This window comes from Bos grunniens, chromosome 14 (genome assembly GCF_055505025.1).
Source record: "Bos grunniens cultivar Pamir isolate PY7600 chromosome 14, Bosgru_T2T1.0, whole genome shotgun sequence".
Lineage (NCBI taxonomy): Eukaryota > Metazoa > Chordata > Mammalia > Artiodactyla > Bovidae > Bos > Bos grunniens.
In genome coordinates, this window is record NC_141178.1 from 45,875,943 (window position 1) to 45,900,636 (window position 24,694).

The window sequence follows — 24,694 nt, forward strand, 5'->3', positions numbered from 1 at the left end:
ATTTTTCTGGGCTCCAAAATCACTGCAGATGGTGACTGCAGCCATGAAATTAAAAGACGCTTACTCCTTGGAAGGAAAACTATGACCAACCTAGATAGCATATTCAAAAGCAGAGACATTACTTTGCCAACAAAGGTGCGTCTAGTCAAGGCTATGGTTTTCCCAGTGGTCATGTATGCATGTGAGAGTTGGACTGTGAAGAAGGCTGAGCACCGAAGAATTGATGCTTTTGAACTGTGGTGTTGGAGAAGACTCTCGAGAGTCCCTTGGACTGCAAGGAGATCCAACCAGTCCATTCTGAAAGAGATCAGCCCTGGAATTTCTTTGGAAGGAATGATGCTAAAGCTGAAACTCCAGTACTTGGGCCACCTCATGCAAAGAGTTGACTCATTGGAAAAGACTCTGATGCTGGGAGGGATTGGGGGCAGGAGGAGAAGGGGAGGACAGAGGATGAGATGGCTGGATGGCATCACTTTCTCGATGGACATGAGATTGAGTGAACTCCGGGAGCTGGTGATGGACAGGGAGGCCTGGCGTGCTGTGATTCATGGGGTCGCAAAGAGTCAGACACGACTGAGCGACTGAACTGATGGTGTGGTGGGCTTCCCAGGTGGCGCTAGTGGTAAAGAACCTGCCTGCCAATGCAGGAGCCATATGAGAAGTGGGTTTGATCCCTGGGTCTGGAAGACTCCCTGGAGGAGGAAATGGCAACCCACTTCAGTATTCTGGCCCGAAGAATCCCATGGACAGAGGAGCCTAGCGGGCTACAGTCCATAGGGTCTCAAAGAGTGGGAAATGACTGAAGTGACTTAGCACACATGCACACGTAGTTGGTAGAACCAAGTAGGCCTTAGTAAATGGTAGTTCCTTTATTCTCTGTAAAGAAGTGAGTATCTGGAGGACTAGCGTACAAAGAACATGTTTTCTCTGTAGCAAATTTCTAGGATCAAGGTCAAAGTCATAATACGCAGCATGGACTGCCTCACACCCACACAGGCCTCCAGACATGCCAGTGAGCACACTGGTTTCCCACTTGTCTCAGAACAAGTGAAGTAGGAACATTCCTCTCCCTTGAATGGAGCACATTTCTCTCTGGCTTATCGGACAGGAACTTCTGGGGACTTTGTGCTTTTGCTGACTTAGTGGGAGTTGCACACATAGAAAGAAAAAACAATCCACTATAAAAATCCCCACTGTGGCTCAGAGAAGGTAATTTTACCGTAAAAGGAGTAAATTACTTGACTTCTTTAATGTTATCCAGATGATTTTCTCCTTTTCATTTTTTTAAGCTTTGCTTATAATTCCACACTATTTCCTCGCAGCTCGGGCCCAACTTGGGCACAAGCCAGAGCTTCAACCCTTGCCCTAAACAAGTAGTGCCGAGCAGAAGTGTTCTGGCTGTGCCTTTTAGATTTCAGAATCCCATTTTACATGAACCTGTTTCATGTGGAGGAATGCTATGTAGTTCCCAAAGTGTTTAAGGTATATTAATTCATAAACTGTAGAGCTGGAGGTACTGAGGGAGTCAGACAGACATTTTCTGTAAATACTCAGCTAGTACATATTTCCGGGCTTCCCAGGTGGTGCTAGCGGTAAAGAACCCGCCTGCCAATGCCAGAGACAGGAAGGATCTGGGTTCAATCCCTGGGTGGGGAAGATCCCCTAGAGAAGGAAACAGCCATCCACTCCAATATTCTTGTCTGGAGAATCCCACGTACAGAGAAGCCTGGAGGGCTACGGTCCGTAGGGCCTCAAAGAGTCTGACACAACTGAAGCGACTTAGTGGACACGCCATAAATATTTCAGGCTTTGCAAGTAGTACAGTTTCTATCGTCTGCAACTGCTCTGCCCTTGAAAGTGAAAAAAGCTATAAACAATGGGTGTGGTCATGTTCCAGTAAAATTTTTAGGGACACTGAAGAGTGAGATTCATTTGCTTTTCACATGATACCAAAAAATCTCTACAAACATTTTTCCTTCAGTTCACAAGCTGTACAAAAATTGACATAATTTGTCTAGCCCTGAACTAGACGATTATAGTTCACAGAATCAGTGTTGGATCCATGGAAGATTTTAGAGTTTCTAAAAACCCTTCATTTGATAGCTGAGATTCTGGAACACAGAGAAATAGTCTCCTCAAAGTCATATGTTAGAGATTTATGGGCCAAAATTCCTATTATGGGCCATAATTCCCATCTCCTGATTCCTAAATCAGATTTTTTTTTTTTTTTTGACTGTACCTTGTGGCATGTGGGATCTTAGTTGCCCAGCCAGGGATCAAACCCGTGTTGCTTGCGTTGGAAAGCAGAGTCTTAACCTTTGGACCTCTGGAGAAGACCCTAAATCAGATTTTTTAAAGTATTTTAAAAATCTTATTTCATTTTTTAATATTTGACTGCACTGTGAGGCATGCAGGATCTTAGTTCCTTGACCAAGGATCGAACCCATGCCCCCTGCAGCGGAAGCTTGGAGTCTTAACCACTGGACCACCAGGGAAGTCCCTAGATTAGATTTTTCAAAACCATGTCATTCTACAATAATCTTCATGACTCATACACACTCATGCAAGCATCTGCAATGAATCCGTAATTAGTCTGTGGACATAAATGTCTGTCTCCAAATAAGCCCTTCTGATTTCAACTTGGAGAGTCCTGGACTCTGCAAAAGGACTTCTTTAACTGTGTTACTTGCAGCCTAGTATTAGCGGTAAGGAAAGCATACGAGACCTCTCTGTCATGACTTATATCTCTACTTAAGTTGAATATTAGTATTTTTGAGCTAAAAGGGTCAGTGGAGATTTTCTTGGCTCACACCTTCAAATTATTTAATAGAAATCAAGGACCAGATAGCCTAAATGAACTACCCAAGGTCATTCAGTGACAAGATTTAGAAGCCAGGTCTTTGGATTCCCAGTAAGGAGCTGTTGCAATTGTACCTTATAGTCTGACAGCTTGTGAATATGAAATTGTTTATGAAAAGCAATTTTATTGCTTATAATTAAAGCATGTCTTGTGTTCATGTTCAGAGAACATGTATAATAATCATTGATCACCAAACTATTTTTATATATCAGGAACTAAACTAGACATTATATAATCCTTTCCTTCTTTATCTCTTTATTTCATTTGGCAGATCAGGAAGCTGAGACTTAAAGTGTTTACAACTGTCTATTCCATATTATGTAGCCAGTAAGTGACAGAACGACAGTTCAAATTCACTTTTCTTTTTAAAACCTGAACTCTTCACTTTCCAGGTCACCTCTTGTGTGCTCTTGTTTTAAGCCACAATTTCTTGTTTTAAGAAATTGCAACAAACTGATATAAATTATAAGGGGGATTTATTGGGGCATGGAATTACAAGATGAAAATGTGACTTCAAATGTCATTAAGTCAGAGCCCTATAAGCCCTGGCTTTGTCTTCCCTGGCTTGTTGACTAAGATCTCAGGTGGCTTCACATAGGTCATATCTGTCCTCAGGCATATCCAGTGAGCGTAAAGGTGAAACTAAATCATCTATGGGCCAAACAAGCATCCCGATCCTGAGGCTCTGATTGCACAATCCCACACCTGGATCATAGGTTGAGGATGGAATTAACCTTAGAACTCATCACTAGCACTCCAGGTGAGGTTAAGCCACCCAAAATGAATTGCTGTCACATAAGAGAAGGAAGAGGTACTCCCTCTGGAAGGGGAAATCTGGGGGCTGTTAAAAAAGAAGTGAAGAATGAATATTTTATAGGCAACCAGTGAATTTACCACCTTCATAGCCACTGTACATTTATTTAGTTGATGAATACACAAAAGATCAAAGATACAAAATTGGCAAAAGATAAAAAATTGGTCAAAGATACAAAATTGGCATCATAAACCTTGATAATGGTAACATTCACTGATTTCTATAAGGTGGTAGGGGAGGAACTGCTCAACGTCCATGAAGCACACCAATCTTTAGCAAGCATCTTTGGATTCTTGCCTGCACTTTAGGCATTATTGAACAAATAGGTATCAGCCGATTAAGTCATACCTCCCAGGTATGTGAGGTTTTCCTGGGGACTAAGTCTGCACTTTGCAGAGAGACAGAAAGGAAATAGTAGTGACCCAATTCAATCTCCCCTTTCTTGCCCAGCTCCCCTGTCAGTCATCTCAGACACTCCCATCACCTCTTTTTAGAATAGCCCTCATCACAACATGCTGTGATGAACTGTTATAAGTCTACTCTTTCCATGAGACCTCAGTCTCTTTAGGGAAGGACCAGTTTTACCTATCTTTGTCCATCAGCCCGGAGTAACATCTCACCCACAGGAAGGGAATGACTGCACAGATAGAATGACTGCAGTGCTAGCCACGAAGGAAGGCTCGACTCGAGCCCTGGAGTGCTGGGGAGGTCACTTAGCTCCTCTGAGCCTGCTGCGCTGCATGTGCGCTCAGTGGTGTCTAACTCTTTGGAACCCCATGGACTGTAGGCCTCTGGTCCATGGAATTTCCAGGCAAGAACACTGTAGTGGGCTGCCATTTCCTACTCCCAGGTATCTTCCCAACCCAGGGGTCAATCCCGTGTCTCCTGTGTCTCCTGCCTTGGCAGGCAGATTCTTTTCTACTGCTCCACCTGGGAAGCCTCCCCTCTGAGTCTCCTCTCCAACACAATGAGAAAATTGCCAATACCTGCCCCATGGGGTTTCCTGCAAAGTACATTATAAAACGTAAAGTGTGATGAAAGTGCTGTTTCTTAAGATTTTTCATTAATTCTCAGATGCATGTTTTCACGTTTACCAACTCAGAAACTGAGATCCATTCTTGCTGTGTACTGAATGCATATGTTTCCCCTGTATTCATACGTTGAAATCTATGGATTTCCCTGGTGGTCCAGTGGCTAAGACTCTGTGCTCCCAGGGCATGAGGCCTGGGTTCCATCCTTGGTCAGGGAACATAACCGAAAGTTCACATGCTGCAACTAAAAATCCTGCATGCCACAGAAAAAATTGAAGACCCAAGTGCCACAGCTAAGACTTGGGGGTAGTCAAATAAATAAACAAGTAAAAATTAAAGTATTTTTTAAAAAAGAAAAGAAATCTAATGCCCAAAGCAATGGTATTAGGAAGCAGGGCCTTTGGGAAGTTATAGGTCCTTGGGAGGGAGATAAGTGCCCTCATGAAAGAGACCCCAGAGATCCTAGTCCTTTGCCATGTGAGGTTACAGCTAGAAGGCACTAGCTATGAACTAAAAAGCAGGCTCTCACCATACACTGATCTTGGGCCCACAGACAGGTGAGGGATAAATTTTTGTGGTTTATAAGCCACCTGAAAAGAAAGTGAATGTGAAAATCACTCAGTCGTGTCTGACTCTTTGCAACCCCATGGACTATAGAGTTCATGGAATTCTCCAGGCCAGAATACTGGAGTGTGTAGCCTTTCCCTTCTTCAGGGGATCTTCCCAACCCAGGGATTGAACCCAGGTCTCCCAGATTGCAGGTGGATTTTTTTTACCAGCTGAGCCACAAGGGAAGCCCAAGAATACTGGAGTGGGTAGCCTATCCTTTCTCCAGGGGATCTTGCCGACTCAGGAATCAAACCAGGGTCTCCTGCATTGCAGGTGATTCTTTACGAAGTAAACTATCAAGGGCCACAACAGTTGATGGTAAGCCACCTAGCTGATGGTATTTTGTATGGCAGCTTGAATATACTGAGACAATACTGCAATCCACAAATAAGTATGCACAATATTTTAATCAACAGTGTTTTGTCTTATATATTATATCTTAGTAGTATAACATAAAATAATGGTGAATCTTACAATTAACTATGTCTGACTGTCAATAAATTATGGGTTTTCCTGGTGACCCAGATGGTAAGGAATCTGCCTGCAGTGCAGGAGACCAGGTTTGATCCCTGGGTCAGGAAGTTCCAGTATTCTTACCTGGGAAGTCCCATGCGCAGAGGAGCCTGGTGAGCTATGGTCCATGGGGTCACAAAAGTCAGAGACAACTGAGCAGCTAACACTTTTACTTTCAGATATCCATGCACTATGTTGCCTCTGACAAATGCCCCCAAACCTGCCTAAGAACCAACTATTCTATTTCATGTGGAATCTAAAAAAACAAACAAACAAACAAAGGACTTCCCTGGTGACAGTGAGTAGGAATCCTCCCACCAATACAGGGGATGTGGGTTTGATCCCTGGTCCAGGAAGATTCCACGTGCTGCAGAGCAGCTAAGCCCCTGAGTCATGATTACTGAGCCTGTGCTCTAGAGCCCAAGAGCCGCAATGACTGAAGCCCTTGGGCCTAGAGCCTGTGCTCCCCAGCAAGAGAAGCTTCTGCAATGAGCCCACACATCATAAGGAAGAGTAGCTCCCACTCACTACAACTAGAGAAAGCCCACACACAGCAACGAAGACCATTATGACCAAACATAAATAGTTTTAAAGAGAAAATAAATAAACATAACTAAATAGAAACAGACATAGATTACAGAGAACAAACAGATGATTGCTAGAGGCAAGAGGGCTTTGGGGAGGATAATGAAATGGTGAGGGAAATTAAGAAGTGCAAGCTTTCAGTTATAAAATAAATGAGTCATGGATGTGAAATGTACCATGTGGAGAATACAGTCAATAATTGTGTGATAGCATTGTAGGGTGACAGATGACAACTAGACTTATGATGGTGATGATTTGGAGATGTATAGAAATGCTGAACCATTGTGTTGAATACCAGGAGCTAACATAGTGTTTCAGTCAATTATAAGTCAAAAAAATATATAAAAAACAGATGAAACTATTTGCAAAGCAGAAATAGAGACACAGATTCAGAGAACAAACATATGGACACCAAGAGGGGAAAGTGGGGTTGGGATAAACTGGGAGATTGGGATTGACATCTATACACTGCTTTGTATAAAATGGGCTTCCCTGGTGGCTCAGACGATGAAGAATCACTTGGAGTGCGGGAGACCTGGAATAGGTAACTAACGAGAGCCTACTGTACAGTCCAGGGGAAAACAAATTCATAAAAAAAGAGATCAGACTTGTGGCTACTGGAGGCAGGGGATGAGGTGGGGTGGGAAATTGACAGGCAAAAGCTACAAACTTCCAGTTATAAGACAAATAAGTACTCAGGATGTAATGTAGAGTATGATAAAGGTAATTAACACTGCTCTCCATTACATATTAAAGAGAGTAAACACCTTGAGTCCTCATCACAAGGAAAATTTTTTGTTCTATTTTGTACATGTTGCATCTATATGAGATGATGGATGTTCATGAAACCTGTTATGATACATGTGATGATGTGTGTGGTCAAATCGTTATATTGTACACCTTAAACTTATCCACTGCTCTATCTCAATTGTTGTTTAGTCGTTAAGTTGTATTTGACTCCTTTTTGACCCCACGGACTGTAGCCCACCAGACTCATCTGTCCATGGGATTTCTCAAGCAAGAATACTGGAGTGGGTTGCCATTTCTTCCTCCAGAGGATCTTCCTGACTCAGGGATTAAACCCCTATCTCCTGCATTGGCAGGCAGATTCTTTACCACTGCACTACCAGGAAAGCCCTGTATGTCAACTATATCTCAGTAAAACTGGAAGGAAGAAAAAAAGAATCAATTTTTCTATTTATCAACCTCAAGAGATTGCCTCCACAGCCCTCAGAGCATCCTGGACGCCTTTTATGACTCCCTGCCCATCCATCTGACATATATCCAAACCTTTCTGGAAATTATTCGTATGTTCATTTCCACACATTTAGTGCAGCACTCAGTCTTACTTGTCCCTCTGTTCCGTTACCCTCTCACCATCACCACTACCAAGCTTTAAGTAATGGGAAGAACTCTGCAATATTTTGGAAATATTTAGTTTTGTCACTAATTAGCTAGATGTCTAATCTCTGTCATCTGTGGTACAGGGGTACCAACATTTCCCCCACAGTTGTGCAAGGTTGGATGAGATCGTATATGTGGACGTCCTTTAAAATGACTGCCTTCTGAAATCCAGTGAACAGAAAGGCCTCCCTCCCCCTCTGTAATTTTACCAGTCTTGGGCAACGTCCAAAAACAACACTTTAGAAGAAAGTGTCTTTTAAGGTGAGTTTCGTGAATTCCTATACTCGCCGCACATTCACTGGGGTGATTTCTGTTCTCCTAAGATCTACAGGACATGGAAAACAAAGTGGTTGATTGTTGCAATCGACTGTACCCGTTTCCAGTAAGAATGTGAACTCCACAGCTTTAAATGTCAGTGTCCCCTCGACTCTGCCTTCCGGCAAGAACTGCTTCCCTTGCAGGGGCCGGCTGGAGAATCTTATCTTGATGGTTTCAAGGGAGTACAAGATATAACTTGAAACTGTGAGTTTTCTTTCAAAGTCACCTACCACAGACAAGCTCCTTTTTATGTTTGGTAATAGGAAGTAATCATTTCCATCCAGCTCTATGGACAGAGGAGCCTGGTGGGCTGTTGTCCTTGGGGCCACAAAGAGTTGGCTGAATGCACACACACACAGTACTCAACTGACCAGTGGTTGGTTGCATCTGTAGATGCAGAATCCGTGGATACTGGGGTGGGGCGACTGTACTGTGCCATTGTACTGAAGACACTCGAACACCTGTGGATTTTGATATCTGCAGGAGAGAAGAGGGGGCGGTGTCAGTCATGGAACCAATTCCCTCACCACCGGCAGAAAGAGGGATGGTTATATTTGCAGTATCTTCTTTTTAACTTTGTGCTTCCCCCTACTTTGTGTGTTAGTTTCTCAGTCGTGTCCGACTCTTTGCGATCCCACTAACTGTAGCCCCCCAGGCTTCTCTGTCTATGGAATTCTCCAGACAAGAATACTAGAGTCGATTGCCATTCTCCTTCTCCAGAGGATCTTCCTGACCCAGGTATGGAACCCTGGTCTCCTGCATCACAGGCAGATTCTTTACTGTGTGAAGAAGTCCTTCCCCCTACTTTGCACACAATTAAAACAGGAGTTTGTCTCTTACTTGGTTTTAGGCTTTAAATGACGAAGTGGGAGCGGGGTGGGCATTAGGACACGATCTAATTGATATCTAATGACCACTTTGTTCTCAATTTACTCACATCACCTCATTTCTATAGACAACACACAGCAATCTTAAAAGTTAGTATTCTTTATTTGAGATGAGAACACTGGAGGCGAACTGTCCAAGAACATAGAGTCAGAACTGGACCCAATCTTTCTGAACACAGACTCCCAACTTCCTGTTTTTGATTTTAGATTTTGGGTTTTGTCTGGTTATAAGGAAAAAGGGATGATAAAAAGTATTTGAGGAAGCATTGGGCATTGTATTTTTAATTCTCTTAAACTGGAGGTCATCTTCTTTTACTTTCTGTATCTGAAAATGAACTTGTCAGTGGAGCATTTATGTTTTCCTGGAACAAGTCCAGATTCTTAAGACATTACAGAACAAGTCTCTAGCTAAAGGCATTCCATAAAGCAGACAGCCTTAGGGAAGACGTGGGAGATAAATTACATGAATGAGTTAGTATGAAGATGCTAATAAAACGTACACACACAGGTAAAAGCAAAGGGTATAATTTGCTGACAAAGTTATTTAATATCAACTACCAAGAACTAAAAATATTAAAAAGTAAATCTTTTTAAATTAAATTGCAAAAAGAGAGGCTTACCTAAAGAGGAAAATAAGATTATTTCCAAGCCTGAGATTTATTAGTGTAAATAATCACAAAGAAATGATTTCTTTTTTATTTTAGAGTGTGTTTTCTTTGGACAGTGGGGGAAAATTGCTTTGTACCCTTGTCAAACTTCATCTGTGATTTCAGTTTATAAGATACAATTCTTATAAAAGATTCAATCTTTTTCATGTCACAGCTTTTTTGCTTAATTTTTTATGTGTGATTATTGTATTGTTTATTTTCATAGCCAAGTTTTTTTTTTCCTTTTGCTACTTTTCTAGTCTCTGAAGAGTAACAGGAATTCTTTGAGAAGTCTTCATATGAGAAAGGAAAAAAAAAATTCTGAAGTTAATTAGATTTCTCAGATACAACTTTATGGTCTCAGTTTCTTACAAAAAACCATGAATAGTTTATGTTTAAAAACATAAAAGAAAATGAAACTTCCAGAACTATTTGGTTAACAAAAGGAATACAGAAAATATATTTGGAGAAAAAGGTGGAAGAAAATGTCTATACGAAGTTAGGATGGCGCTTGATTAAAGCGGAAATTAATTCTACAGTACCATCAAGCAGAATTTCTTTGGGGAAATCTGCTTTAACAGAAAGCCAGGCACCGTTGGTAGTCTATGTATCATTAATTGATTCTTCGGTGAAACAAAGTGGCATTTTCCTGGGGCAGGAAAAACCCATTAGAAAATGCTGCAGAAAGAAAGGACGTTAAGTCTTATCTCTCCATTCAGTGGCCTGGGGAGGTTGCGGAGGGGAACTGGGTGTCCTGGGAAAAGTACATCGTGGCTTTCTGGGCTAAGTCTGGGCGAGCCGTGCGACTGAGCCCGGTTCGTGCCCATCGAGTGCGATACGGCTCCTGGCTTCGGAGTCAAGCTGCCGACTGGCTAACCTGTCCCCAGAAGTCAGGAAGCAGAGTTTGGAGCCAGGAGATGTGGCCGCCCTGGCGGGGCGGCTGGCGGGCCCGGTCGCTCCCTGAGATCCCAGAGCACCTGCTTTTCCGCTGCCTCCCGGCCGTCCCCGCGGGCCGGGCCATGGGCGCCGTGGGCAGGGGCCCGGGGTCCCGAGCGTCGATCGCGGGCGCCGGGGGCGGAGGCGCCCTCCCCGCCGGTCCCCGCCCGGCTCCCGACGGGCGCGCCGCCAGGGCCGGGGTGGGGCGAGGGCCGGCGCGGGGCAGGGCCTGGCCGGGCTGCTCCGGGGCCGGCGCTCTCCGAGGAACCCCGGCACTTGCCCCGAAGGTGTGCAGAGCGCGCGCCATGAGGACGCTGTGGATGGCGCTGTGCGTGCTGGCGCGGCTGTGGCCCGGGGCCCTGGCCGGCTGCGCGGACGCCGGGCGCTGCTGCCCCGGCCGGGACCCCGCCTGCTTCGCCAGCGGCTGGAGGCAGGACCGGGTCTACGGGACGTGCTTCTGCGACCAAGCCTGCCGCCTCACCGGGGACTGCTGCTTCGACTATGCCAGGGCGTGCCCAGGTGGGTGGCAGGCTCGAGGGTGGGCAGCTGGCAGTTCGCCCGCAGCAGAGGGACGCAGGTCCCACACTGGGGACCGCAATGCCGGAGCCAGGCTTTCCTGGGCTCATCTATTCCACCCTAGACGCCTCCTCACCCCTACCCGACCCCCCCGCCCCCCCCCGCCCCCCACCCCCCCCCCCCCCCGCCCGCCACCTGCCCCATTCAGGTCCACCCAACTCTATGCTAGGGTCCTCCAGCCCCTTGCATCCAGGTCCACCCAGCTCTTTTTGTCCTAGGGTTCTCAGCCCGCTCTCTCTAGGTGCTCCCCAGACTCTCCATCCTAGGGTCCCCCTGCCCCCTCCATCCAGGGATCTCCAGTCTTCTGGACATACAGTTCCAAAGCACCCCTTCCCACCACGGCCTGGCCATAGGGACTAGAGCCCGTGTTCTGGAAGGGCACAGGCCATCTCTGTCTAGTGAAGCCCTCCACTTGGGAGCTCCAGGCCTGGTCCGGCCACCTTCTGCCTGGAGACATGGCGCTGACAGGTGCCAGGGGAACGCCCCAGGCCAGTTTCCACAGGGGTGCTTTCTTTTAACCCTTAGCTTTCAATCAAGAGGGGGTGAAAGGAGGAACGTGGCGCCAAGGCCTGGCTCTGGGAGAGTGCTTTCTTCTGGAGAAGGAGTTCCTGGAGTACCACAGTTGTCCTCACCTGCACTCTGGCCCGTTGCACAGCCTCTTCCTCCTATGAGGTGTTCCATATATTCTTTAAATTCAGTTGTATCCATATAACATGACTAAGGGTTTTATCTCAGGGTTCCTAGTATGTTTCATTCTTGCTGGTTTTCCTTTAGGTTCAGTCTTTTTAATCTTTAAACCTCACACAGTATAGGCTCCTGGTATAGATGTGATAAATGCCAACTTAATTAAAAGGTAAAGGAAGATGTGGTGAGAGTAGTCCTGAAGAACAAGACATACTTGAGAAGAAGCCAGGTCTGGAAAGAAAAGTAGCCCTGCTCCCTGATAATCACAACACCCCCAAAGCCACACATGCATTAGGGCTTGACCTCAAGGATCCTGGTGTTGTGGGAGCCTCAGCATGTTCCCGGAAAAGGAACCTGCAGGGCTATTATTCCCCAGGTACCTGGATGCCTGGTAGAGAGTAGCACCCTTTCTGCCTCTTTTTAGGCAGGGAGAGGCCACGGGCCCATGGCAGGATGGTCAACCAGGCCCGCTGCTGAAAGAACACAGTTGAAAAAACATGAAGTGTTTTTTTTTTTAAATCTTGATTGAAAGCTAATGATACATCTGAGAATATTGATTTTTTTTTTTTTTTTTTTGATAAGCTGCTTTCCTGCTTCTGCACCAAAGCCAGGGCACTTTACTACCCAAGTAAGGTGAAGAGTCAATTACTTAGGAAATGCAGTAGCCTCTGGCCAGGTGCCCCTGCTCCTCACAGCATCCCTCCCAAACTCCTGTTTGTCTCGGTTCCCTGGATCACTTGAGCGAAGCCTGCCCACTATGGCAGTCTCTCTCCCCAAATCTTTTTTCTCTCTTGAGCATTCTACCTACATTGTAAAGGGAAATACAGAATTCCTGCAGTTCAGTCTGTGGTAAACACAGTGATACAAAAACCATGAAGACACAGTTTCTGCCCTCCTGAGTCCAGCAGGGAAACACACATACAAAACCGTCTGCCACATGCTCAGTGGCAAAACAGTGGATCTGGGAGGCCAGAGAGGAAAAGCTCAGGAGACCGGAGGAATTCAAGGACGGCTCCTCAGAGGAAGTAATGGGCAAGCCTAGTCACAGAGAATGAGCGAGAAGCCTCTAGAAGGAGGATGGGGGTTCTAGGAGGAAAGCATCCATGGCTGTTCAGTGTTACCTGTGGGCAGCAGCCTTTTGTGCCAGTGCTAGGCCAGGCCCTGACAGTCACCTGATGAACAGGACAGACAGTGAACACAGCTAGATAGGTGAGTGTCAGGAGGAGAACTGGCCTTTTCATGAGCCCTAACAATGCTGTGAGGAATTCCAGAATCCTCCAAGTCTCTATTTGGTCAAAAATAAATCCCTCCTTTTTAGTCCAGGAAGCAGAAATACTAAAACAAAGGCCTGTCATTTCAAAGTGAGGATTTTTGGGGAAGGTGATAGCAGAAGAGAGAAGACTTTACCATCTCCCAGAGAACTCAGAAAAAAATCCTGGGCTCTTTGTGCTTAGGGAGGGCTGGGGCGGCGGACGAAGAAACCCAAACCAGAAAAGGGAATGGGGCCTGATAGGATTTTTAAAGGAGTATTTTCAGGAACCTTAAATGCCCTTCCCAAGGGAGTTAGCAGAGGCTCTCCCAGGCCTAGGCAGAAACAGGCTTGGGATGGAAAATGCTCCTCCGTGATAGACTCTCTGCATCTGGAGTTTTGGGGACAAGGCAGCAAGAAAATAGAGACAACCAGGGACTTCCCTGGTGGTCCAGTGGCTAAGACTCCTCCTTCCCAGTGCTGGGGACCTGGGTTCCATTCCTAGTCTGGGAACTAGATCTCGGAGAATCCTGCAAATACAACCTGGCACGGCCAAATAAATAAATTAATTAAACTGTTTTTTAAAAGAAGAAAGAAAATAGAGACAGTTGGAAGGCAGCCACTCTGTGAGCCTGAGCCTTCTCAGGCCTCCACGCTGAGGGAGAGTGAGGGGCAAGACGGAGCTGAGCTGCTTGGCTTCCTTGGCCCTGGACCAGCATCACAACCATGCTGTGTGTTTGGGGAGAAGGTGAGGTGGGCTGGTATTGGTGTTTCCCAGCTGTAGGAGCTGGGGCTTTCAGAGGGCTTTCCCATCACAAAGTTAACACTAGTGGGGAACAGAATGAGTCAGAACCCATGACTACCTGCTTTCAAGCTGCCATCAGCCCCATCTGTCTGTGCCAACTCATAGCTGTGATTTACTCCTGGATAAATCAAGGTGCAGCAGCTCAAAGCTCCCAGTGACTCGGTGTACACAGAACCGCTCTGCCTCTGAGAATCTTGTTTGCTTCTTACCTAAGGATGCATTACCTGCCAATGCTGCTGGAAGCAGTTTGTCTGAAATGACATTACATGTGAATGAAAAAGGTAACTGTGTCAATGGAACTTACCTCTAGCCCTTCTGATTTTTTCATCTTGATAAATGCATTATTGTTATTATTTTTTGATGTGGCTAAGAGATGAAGTACTGGAAATTTTTTATTTTTTTGCTCAGTAAAATTAAGTTGACTGTAAAGACTGACTAAACTTTCAGGATTTCCCTGGCAGCACAGAGGTTAAACCTCTATGCTACCAATCCAGGAGGTGCAGGTTTGATCCCTGGGCAGGGGACTAAGATCCCACATGCCCCACAGCACAGCCAAGAAAACACACACACAGACACACAGACACACACACAAACCCAGAATGACTAAGCTTTCCAACAAAAAATAAGTTCTGAAACTAATCATCTCAGAAAATCTCATTAGGGTGATGGCATGGGTTTCAACACCCATAATGTATGTTCATAACTACTCCACATCCCCAAATGATAGAAAATTCACCATTGGCTGAGCCTGAGCAGATATGGGAAAAGGCCAAGAAGCCAGATCCAAGTTACCCTGCCCTGAAAGAACTTCCTGGAAGATTTGCTTATCAGTCTCCTAACGCCCAGGCTCCAGCTCATCAGCTGTGTTCACAGAATCTGCCTTCTAAGACCATAGAAGCAGTAAGTTGCACTAGATCTTGGATGAGCAACTTAGGAAAGAGTAATCATAAACTCAAGTGAAGCAGGACAAAGAAACGAGTAGCCTATATGGGCCAGTCTCTTCTGCCAGATTGATGGGGAATCTCGGAAACCAACTAGGGCTTCCCGGGTGGTGCTAGTGGTAAAGAACCTGCCTGCCAGTGTAAGGAGATGTAAGAGACCAGGTTCTATCCCTGGGTCTGAAAGATCCCCTGGAGGAGGAAATGGCAACCCACTCCAGTATTCTTGCCTGGAGAATCCCATGGACAGAGGAACCTAGCGGGCTACAGTCTGTGGGGTCACAGAGAGTCAGATACAACTAAAATGGCTTAGCACACAGCACTAGGAAATCAAGTGGCCAAAATCTGCTGACATCTTAACTGGAGGGAGCAGGGGCACCATGCTGGAAAATACAGGCTCCCAAACTCACCCCCCAAAAAGGACGGCACAGTCCACGATGATTTAAAAAATCAAGACTTCACTGGAGCCGTCATGGCCTGAGAGACAGTGTGTGGCTTCCCCTGCCTTTGTCCCTGCGGAAATAACGAGCAGGGACTGGCGCCAGAATTTGACATGATTTGGCTGCAGCCCTGGGTGTGCAGTCCAGGAGGGGAAAGTCATCCATGCTTACCCAGCACTTACTCTGTGCCAGGCCCTCCTCTCTAAGCAGCCTCACAGCTCTCAGTTTCCTTAGGTCTCACAACCCACCAAGGCATTCTCCATTTTGACCTCTTTCTACGAATGAGCTAAACAAGCGCAGAAAGGTCAAGCAGTTTGTCCAAAGTCACACAGCTAAAAAGTGATGAAGTGACATTTGAACTCAGGGGCTCTGGATCCAGAGCCCACAGGTTTAAACATTAGGTTTTCACTGCCTCAGGGAAATGAGGCTTTATGGGAAGCTGTGGACTTTGCAGAGCAGGCACCATATAAATACTGGTAGAGTGAGTCTTTTTTTTCTCCATCAATTGTGTGCCTCTCGAGGGCAAGAAAATGTGCCCTGCACCTCTTTGAAATCCCCTAAGAGTTATTGCGGAGCTTCCCAGGTGGCACTAGAGGTAAAGAACTTGCCTGCCAACGCAGGAGACATAAGAGACAGCGGGTTCAATCCCTGTTTCGGGAAGATCCCCTAGAGTAGAGCATGGCAACCCACTCCAGTATTCTTGCCTGGAGAATCCCATAGACAGAGGGGTTTGACGGGTTATACTCCTAAGGTCACAGAGTCAGACATGACTGATGCAACTGAGCATGCACACACTCAAGAGCTTTTGCAATGTTGCTAACAAACGATTGTCCAAAAAAAATGGGACCGACCACTCAGTGCCTCTGAGGCATATCCACATGTCCTTTTTAAAAATGATAGTTTCCTTCCTTATCACAAAATATATGTTTGTTGCAGAAAGTGTGGGAATGCACAAAAGGAGAACAGAACTCACCTTAGAAACTTATTACCTAGAAAAGTATCATTATCTTTTTTATTTTTATCCCTTTTCCCCCCAACCCCAGGTTTGCAGGGTGTCTACAACCCTGTTTTTCAAAGGTGACAGTTCATTTCACTGTCCTGCTAGCATTTCATAAACTTGTCCAGTTAATATCTCAAAAGAAAAAACAAAACAAAACCAACCTATCAGGGACCAATAACGTGGTTTCTGCAAGAGGAAACAAATACTTGATCATTTTATTTATGCTTTTGAGGGGCTCCATAGACACTTGGGCAATTTTTATGGTCTTGTTTGACTTTCAGAGAAGTTGTGACAAGTTTCCTGGGAAAGGGGCACATATGCAGAAGGAGAGAGAAAAAGGCAGATGACGTAAATTTAAAATTGTGTCACCCAGGGGCTTCCCTGGCAGTCAGTGGTTAAGACTTCATCTTCCAATGCAGGGGGTGTGGGTTCGGTCCCTGGTCAGGGAGCCAAGATTCCCACATGCTTTGCAGCCAAAAAACTGAAACATAAAACGGAAGTACTATTGTAACAAATTCAATAAAGACTTTAAAAGTGGTCCACATAAAAGAAAAAGATCTTTAAAAAAATAAATAAAATTGTGTCACCCTGAGGAATGTGTGTGTGTGTGAGGGACTGTTTTATTTTTCCTTCATAGACTTTTTTTTTTTTCTTTCAGTTTTTGGCTGTGCTGTACAGCTTGTGGGATTTTAGTTCTCCATCCAGGGATCAAACCCAGATCCTCGGCAGTGAGGGTATGGAGTCCTAACCACAACCACCAGGGAATTCCCTTCCATAGACTGTCGAGAAACAGAAGCCAAGTATCAATGCTGCTGCTGTGCATAAAGTGCAAAAAGAATATTTCCTTAGAAATGGTTAGGGCTAAGAACTGATTGGAACTTTAAAAAGTGAGGGAGAAAGTGCTTGATCGTGGGTGGCCTTCACCTTTTAGGTGGCAAAGAGCCAGGCAGGCAGGGCCAGATTACAGAGAGGAAAGTTTGAGTGTCTGATTAACCAAGGAGAGACTATAGGAAGATAACCAGGCCTTACATTAAGAAGAAATAATCCAGACTGTATTCATGAAATGAAGGAGCTTGCCCTTCAGCTCAGTTTGCTGCTGCAGCTGCTGGTGTGTGTGTGTGTGTGTGTGTGCGCGTGCATGTGTGTATTTGGCATCATCAAGGAAAAGCATTAGAAAAAAAAATTTTTAGATTACCCTTTGATACCTACAGGACTTCCCTGGTGGCTCAGATGGTAAAGAATCTGTCTGCAGAGCAGCAGACCTGGGTTCAATCCTTGGGTGGGGAAGATCCCTGCAGAAGGGAATGGCAACCCAATCCAGTATTCTTGCCTGGAGAATCCTATGGACAGAGGAGCCTGGCAGGCTACAGTCCACGGGGTCGCAAAGAGTCGGACACAGCTGAGCGACTAACACTTGATACCTACAGTTGAAAATAGTGTGTGTAATTCTGGTTTCCACCTCTATCTGGACTGGGAATGGGCCTGGGGAAAGTTGAGTGGGAAATCTGAGAGGGAAAGTGTCTATAGAAAGATGGGTCCAAAAGCTGCGGGGCAGGGGTCTACTGGAACAGTAAGTCCACGAGTGGCTCAGACGGGATACACACAGGGGTTTTCCCACCGTATTCTGAAATTCTTGAGTGAGGGAAATCAGGCTCAAATAAAAGGAAATACCACCTCACCCCACAGATATTAATGCTGAAAAAGCTTGTCACTTTCAAGATGTGGTAATGCCAGGAGATATAAATGGATTAAGAAGGACTTGATGGACTGTGGTTGCTGGGAGAAACTGGACTCTACGTAACCTTAAGGAGCAGAGAAGCAGTGCTCCTTCCAGGGGCACTCTTTGGGGCCACCATTGCCAGGAGATCCCAGGCAACTCTGGCCCAGGTTAGGAATTTCTTCTGTGTTTGGCTCTGCGAGTTTCTGACTTTGTTCTTCCTCCGGCTTTCCTTCACACCCTGGAGCCTCTGTCAGTCCTTTGGCTTCTTATTGGGTTGGGCAAAAAGTTCATTACAGAAAAACCCAAATGAACTTTTAACCCAACCCAATACTTATGATGTGAGCAGGCCAGAGTCTGTTTCAATGTAGAATTTAATTTAGAAAGGAGGAGGACCTGGTCTAATGCCATTTCATTCATCCATCTGACAATTTATGGAGCACCTGCCATCTGCCAAGTGCTAGGGATGAAATACAAAATGAACAATAAACAAAATAAATACATATGTATTCTGAATTATGGGCTTCCCTGGTGGCTCAGAAGGTAGAGTCTACCTATAATGCGGGAGACCCAGGTTCAATCCCTGGGTCAGGAAGATCCCCTGGAGAAGAGAATGGCAACCCACTCCAGTATTCTTGCCTGGAAAAGTCCCATGGACTGAGGAGCCTGGCAAGCTACAGTCTATGGGGTTGCAAAGAGTCAGACACAACTGAGCGACTTCATTTGGTTGGTATTCTGAATTATGGAGATGCTAGAAGGCAGGAAACACTGAGGTCTGAGAGGAAATAATTTTGTGGGGTGTGTGTATGTGTGTGTGTGATAAGCCGGTCAGGGAAGGTCTCCCTGGAAAGGAAATAGTTCAGCTGGGACCTCAAAGATGAGCCGAACCCAGCCATGCCCAGTGTGGGAGGAACATTCCAGCAGAGGGAACACACAGCCAAAGGTCCTGAAAAAGCATGAGTGGGTGTGGCAGGGGCAAAGGGGCCACTGTGGGCAGAGCTTGGAAAGAGGTGTTGGGGAGTGGGGGCTGGCTCCCAGTGGGAGTGGCAGGCAGGCACAGGCAGGTCACCCAGGACTTGGTGGGCCACTCAGGGAGTTTGAATTCTATTCCAAATTCAATGGCAAAACCTTGGAAGGAGTTTTAAAAGCCATTAAGAGAGAGAGAGAGAGTAGTGGTACATCTTTTGAAGTAATTTTACTTGGATCCCACTTGTGTTCAGTCACTCAGTGACTGAACTCTTTGTGATCCCATGGACTGTAGCCCGCCTGGTTCTTTTGTCCATGGGATTTTCCAGGCAAGAATACTGGAGTCGGTTCCCATTTCCTTCTCCAGGGAATCTTTCTGATCCAGGGATCAAACCCTCATCTCTTGAGTTTCCTGCATTGACAGGCAGATTCTTTACCGCTGAGCCACCCAGGAAGCCCAATTTTACTTCGATATGACTGGGTATTCCCCTTAGAACATGGGGAAATATCCCCTACTCTTGTTTGAAGATTCATTACTGAACTGTTTAACTTACTTTTTTGCTCTTGGCTGTTCTCCCTGTGGCTATGGTGGGGACGTGTGATAACCAGAAGGCTCCAGAGGGAGGGACATGAGCTGGCACGTATGGCGAAAGGCTTGACGGTTCCTTCCATTCCGGATCTGTCCACTTGCCACTCCCCAGTGACCCCAGAGCCAGAGGCGTTCACTGCACCCAAAGTAGAAGCTTAGACATCCCCTTCCTACCTCTGTTCTCTTCCATGTCTGATTCTGTGTCCGTTTCCCATTCCCTTATACGTCCTGGGATCACCTCCCAAGTAAATTGCTCTCAGTCAGATCCATGTCTGAGGGTCCACTTCTGGGGAAACCCACCTGAATGTCATGTGGAGTTGAAACAAAGGAGAAGAAAAAGGCTTGCAGTGCTTCTAGGCACCCATTAAATCTAGGCTTCTTTCCTCTAAAAAGGGTAGGATGGTTCCATTAAATTCAAACAAAGACCCGGGGAAGCTGCAGTGAGCTTGGAATCAGGAGCTCTTTCTGCTGGCTAGGTGAGAGTCTGCCGGCCCCCAGTGACAGCCAGTGAAATGTGAAGGATAAGAAAGTCGTGTGAAGAAAGACTGCTTTGTTAAGCTGTACACAGATGTGAGTTAGGTGAGCTTTAGTGGGAGGCGGCAAGAATACCAGCCGAAGAGTTCAAAAGGAAGTCTGTGTCAAGCAGCTGAGACATACGACTTGTGGTAACAAACCTGTCAGAAGTTTCCGTTCTCCCAGCCTCCATGACCGAAGATTGCTTGTGATCTGTGACAAATTGCAATCCAAAGAATCAGAAGTTCACAAGTTACTCAAGATGAGAATCTTTTGTGCAGAACAGGAAGAAATACTTCAGACTCATCTTCCAACTCAAAATATTTTGTGGAACACCTGTCTACTGGTGAAACTCTACATGAACTTTTTTCACTTTGTTTGACAATGAAGACCCCAAGATGTTCTTGTTCGGGGCCCAGAACTTTCTGATTCTCCTTATGAGGCTGTTAAAATCATAGATTGGGCTTCTCAGGTAGCGCTAGTGGTAAAGAACGCTGCCTGCAGTGCAAGAGACTTGAGAAACGTGGGTCCAATGCCTGGGTTGGGAACATGCCCTGGAAGAGGGCATGGCAACCCACTCCAGTATTCCTGCCTGGAGAATCCCATGGACAGAGGAGCCTGGCGGTAGGGTCACAAAGAGTTGGACATGACGGAAGCCACTTAGCACATACATACAAAGTCATAGATTAGGAAGAAAGGGCATAGCATTTTGCCAAGGACAAATATTAACCAATAGGAACAACAATTGATTCAATCATTCTGTGATTTGAGGACTTTACCTATGATTCCCAAATAAATAAAGATTTATGAGACAAGACATAAATGTTGAAGAAATACTGGGAGACTAAATTCATCCTCCCATGTCAACTGTTACCCTATGGATAATGTATTGTTGTCGTTGTTCAGTTGCACAATAGTGTCCTACTCTGCAACCCCATGGACTGCACCACCCCAGGCTTCCCTGTCTTTCGTCGTCTCCCAGACCTTTGCTCAAACTCATGTCCATTGAGTCGGTGATGGATAGGGTATAACCAAGGCCATATAACTAAGTTTTGGGTCAAAGCCATGGCAAAATTGTATTTTATACTGCCTCCAAATGTTTAATTTTTGAAACAAGTGTATATTTTTAAAGTGTATTATTAAGTGTAGTTCAAGCATAGGACTAACTAAACTCAGGGATGAAGAGATTTGGGGGAAGAAAAAGAGTTATTAAAGGAATTAAGGACAGGAGGTGTCCTTCTCAACTAGCTCCTAACCTGAAATCCCCTTAAATGCCTTCTGGTTCTATGGGCCAATTGAATCACAGGGCTGTGAAAATAAAAAGGGAAGGTTAACAAAAGATAATGAGCAGGAAGTGACCTGTTATTGATTTTCCAAAGGATGTGTGCATGGCAGATATTGGAAATGAACTCTGGTGTGGCTCATTCTTGCTTCCTTAGATTGTTGACATGTGATACCTATAAGGCTTTTTGTCTGTTTTGTTTTTAGGTTCACAGGATTTTATTTTATTTTATTTATTTGCCACATTGCAAGGCATGTATGATCTTAGTTCCCTGACCAAGGATCAAATCCGGAGCCCCTGCAGTGGAAGCACAGAGTCTTAACCACTGGACCACCAGGGAAGTCCTACCTATAAGTTTTTAGATGATTAATAAAAGCAGTTTTACAGCAGTTTGACGCTCTTTAGTTACTGACTGAACTTTATGATGTATGTTACCCTTTTCATGTCATGGGTAGTGCTACCGAATGATGTAGCTTCCAGACACCACGAACCCTAAACTAGAGTGTGCTGAAAGGCAAAATGCGTTTTCAAGTACAAATTGTCAGAAGTCCCATCAGATTTCAAAGAAGTTTGGGTGTTTTCTTGGTGAAGACTTTGAAAACTTGAATGTATGAGGGTGATTGGAAAAAGTGGGTCATGTTTTTGTGGGAAAGGAATTTTGGCATCCAGTTCAGGGTACATCTTCTGTTTCTTTGTTTTTCTCTTTTCTTATATCCAATTTCAGGTCTTCAAGTAATTCAACTTGAAAACTCAGTACAGTCCTTTTAAAAGACTTATTAGGATTTTAAATGAAAAAGTTAAATATGCAACCACATTGATTTTTACAGTCATGGGCAGAGAACCAAATTCATCCCCTGACTCTGCCCCCATGCCTGACCATGGGTATTCTTACCCTCTGTGGGCCCTGGTTGCTGATCTCTAAATGTCACCTCGTATAGTGTATGAGTCCCTGAGCCATGGAAGGTGAGAACAGAGCACCAGGAGAACCCTACTGGATAGGGGTCATTGGTGTGGCCCTATGCCATGTCTTAAGGAGGCACATTTCCTGATAAGAATTGACCTGGGTAAGTGATGGGATGGTGGGAGAAGTGATTGGTGGGAGAAACACCTGTTTTGTTTATTTTTTTCCTGGCTTCACTGGGTCTTTGTTGCTGCACATTGGCTTTTTCTAGTCTCAGGGAGCAGGGGCTATCTCTGGTGCGGGGTCTTCTCGTTCTGATGGCTTCTGTTGTTACTGAGCAGGGTTCTAGGGCCACTAGGCTTCAGTAGTTGCCAGCTAGGGCTTAGCTGCTCTGCAGTATGTGGGATTTTCCCAGACCAGGGATGGAACCTGTGACCCCTCCATTGACAGATTCTTAACCACCAGCCCACCAGGGAAGTCCCACCTTTTCTTTTTTAGAGTTTATTTCCTTTATGTTTTCTACAATGAATGTGTATTACTGCTATTGTTTAGTCGCTACGTTGTGTCCAACTCTTTGCGACCCCGTGGGCTGCAGCGCACCAGACTTCCCTGTCCTCCAACAATGAGTGTGTATTACTGTTGCCCTAAAAATATTCTGGACAGAGGAGGATAAAGTTACAATCAAAGGAAAACAAGGGCAAAGAGCTGATCTAACACTGGACTGTAAGAGGAAGTACCCTGAAGGCATCAGTCTCTTACTCGGGTGGGTCCTGGCTCAGACCCACCTTCATGATCCGGGAACATCCGCCCGTCTCTAAGGGATACCCATTTATCAGTTCACCATCAGGGTGGGTAGCGTCAGTGTCAACCTTGTGCGTTCCTCCTGATCCACCGCCGGTCCCGGCACGATGTATGCACAGCCTGAACTTGACTGTGTGTCTTGGCGGGAACCGCCTGGCAGGCGCTGGCTGTGCTCAGGTGTGCGTCCCTATCGTGCTGTTTTTCAGCTCGCCCGTGCATCGTTGGGGAGTGGAGCCCCTGGAGCGGTTGTGCCAGCCAGTGTCGGCCCACGGCGCGCGTGCGGAGGCGCGCGGTGCAGCAGGAGCCTCAGAACGGCGGCGAGCCCTGCCCGGCCCTGGAGGAGAGAGCCGGCTGCCTGGAGTACGCGACGCCGCAGGGCGAGGACTGCGGGCATGCCTTCGGTACCGCGCTTTCCTTAATTGCTGTCCCTGGGTGGTGAGCATCCAATGCAGGCACTGCAGGGAGCGGGGTGGGCCAGGCTGCGCAGAGGAGATAGGAAGCTCAGGAAGTGTTAGATAATGCCTTTATCCATCAGTTGCACTAAAGCCCTCCCCAACACCCGAGCCAGCCCTTCCCATTTATAGCTTGTAGGTGGGCCCCTCCCGCGCTGCAGGCGCCAGCTGTAAGGGACCGTACACTGTGGTGTTTAGCAAACTCTATCAAGCTGACCACAAAGGACTTAAGGTAGGATGAGGCTATTTCACACAGGATAAGATGCGTCCAGTAAGGATAACTGGATTTCACCTTTCACCGCCATCCCTGTTTAATCAGGGACACTCGCATACCTGTGAAAATAATAGAAAAATTAGAAATTCCTGTTGTTGGTGTTTAGTTGCTCAGTCGCGTCTGACTCTTTGTGACCACATGGACTGTAGCCCCTCAGACTCCCCTGTCCATGGGATCCTCCAGGCAAGAATACTGGAATAGGTTGTCATGCTCTCCTCCAGGGGATCTTCCCGAGCCAGGGATGGAACCTGTATCTCCTGCATTGCCCTCGAATTCTTTACCACTGAGCCACCTGGGAAGCTCAACAAATTCCTAAAGCATGATAAAATGATTCTCTTAAAAAACCTGTTTCTCCTCCCAGACCAACTGGGTTGGGGCTGATGTGATGAGATTTTTGATTTGGGAAGATTGTTTTGCTTGTGGGCTGGCCCAGGAGACCCAGAGTCAGCTCCTTCATGAGTTGGGAGCCATGGGAAACTCACAAAGAAATTAACAAAAAGGCCAAAACCGGTGTGTTGATAGGGGTTGAATCTGATAGAGCAAAACACTGACTTCTCAGGGTAGCAGAGATCATGTTTTTTTCATAGGAACCTGGAAAATTCCACGTCAGCGTGATCCTCTGAGTTGTTTTGCTCCTTTGTTCTTTCCACACACAAGTGTTTCTTCAGAGTCTCCTGGATGCCAGGCACTGGGCTGGGTGCCAATCACAGTGGGGAGAAAAGTTGCTGTGAAACCTGCTGTCAGGTAGATCACAGTCTAGCGGGAGGGGAAGATGATAAGCAGATCATCCTAGGAAACTAGTCCCAGAGAATTACCACTGCAATGGTAATTCAGTGGTAAATCCAATGGGGTATGGAACAAGGGCTTGCCTCTTGGCTCAGTGGGTAAAGAATCTGCCTGTAA

General features: G+C 45.9%; 1 protein-coding gene across 3 annotated transcripts in view; it reads left to right on the forward strand.

Moving 5' to 3' along the window:
* Window positions 1-10,510: 10,510 nt before the first annotated feature.
* Window positions 10,511-24,694, forward strand: part of SBSPON (somatomedin B and thrombospondin type 1 domain containing) — a 32,624-nt gene continuing 18,440 nt past the window's right edge. Inside the window, exons 1-2 of one of the 3 annotated variants that reach the window (XM_086336561.1) lie at window positions 10,511-11,123; window positions 23,272-23,466. In XM_086336561.1, the coding sequence (XP_086192687.1) occupies window positions 10,586-11,123; window positions 23,272-23,466 (733 nt within the window). In that variant the 5' untranslated portion in view covers window positions 10,511-10,585. Of the gene's footprint in view, window positions 11,124-23,271; window positions 23,501-24,694 lie in introns of all 3 variants that reach the window. The other 2 variants (XM_086336559.1, XM_086336560.1) reach the window with 2 other exon arrangements.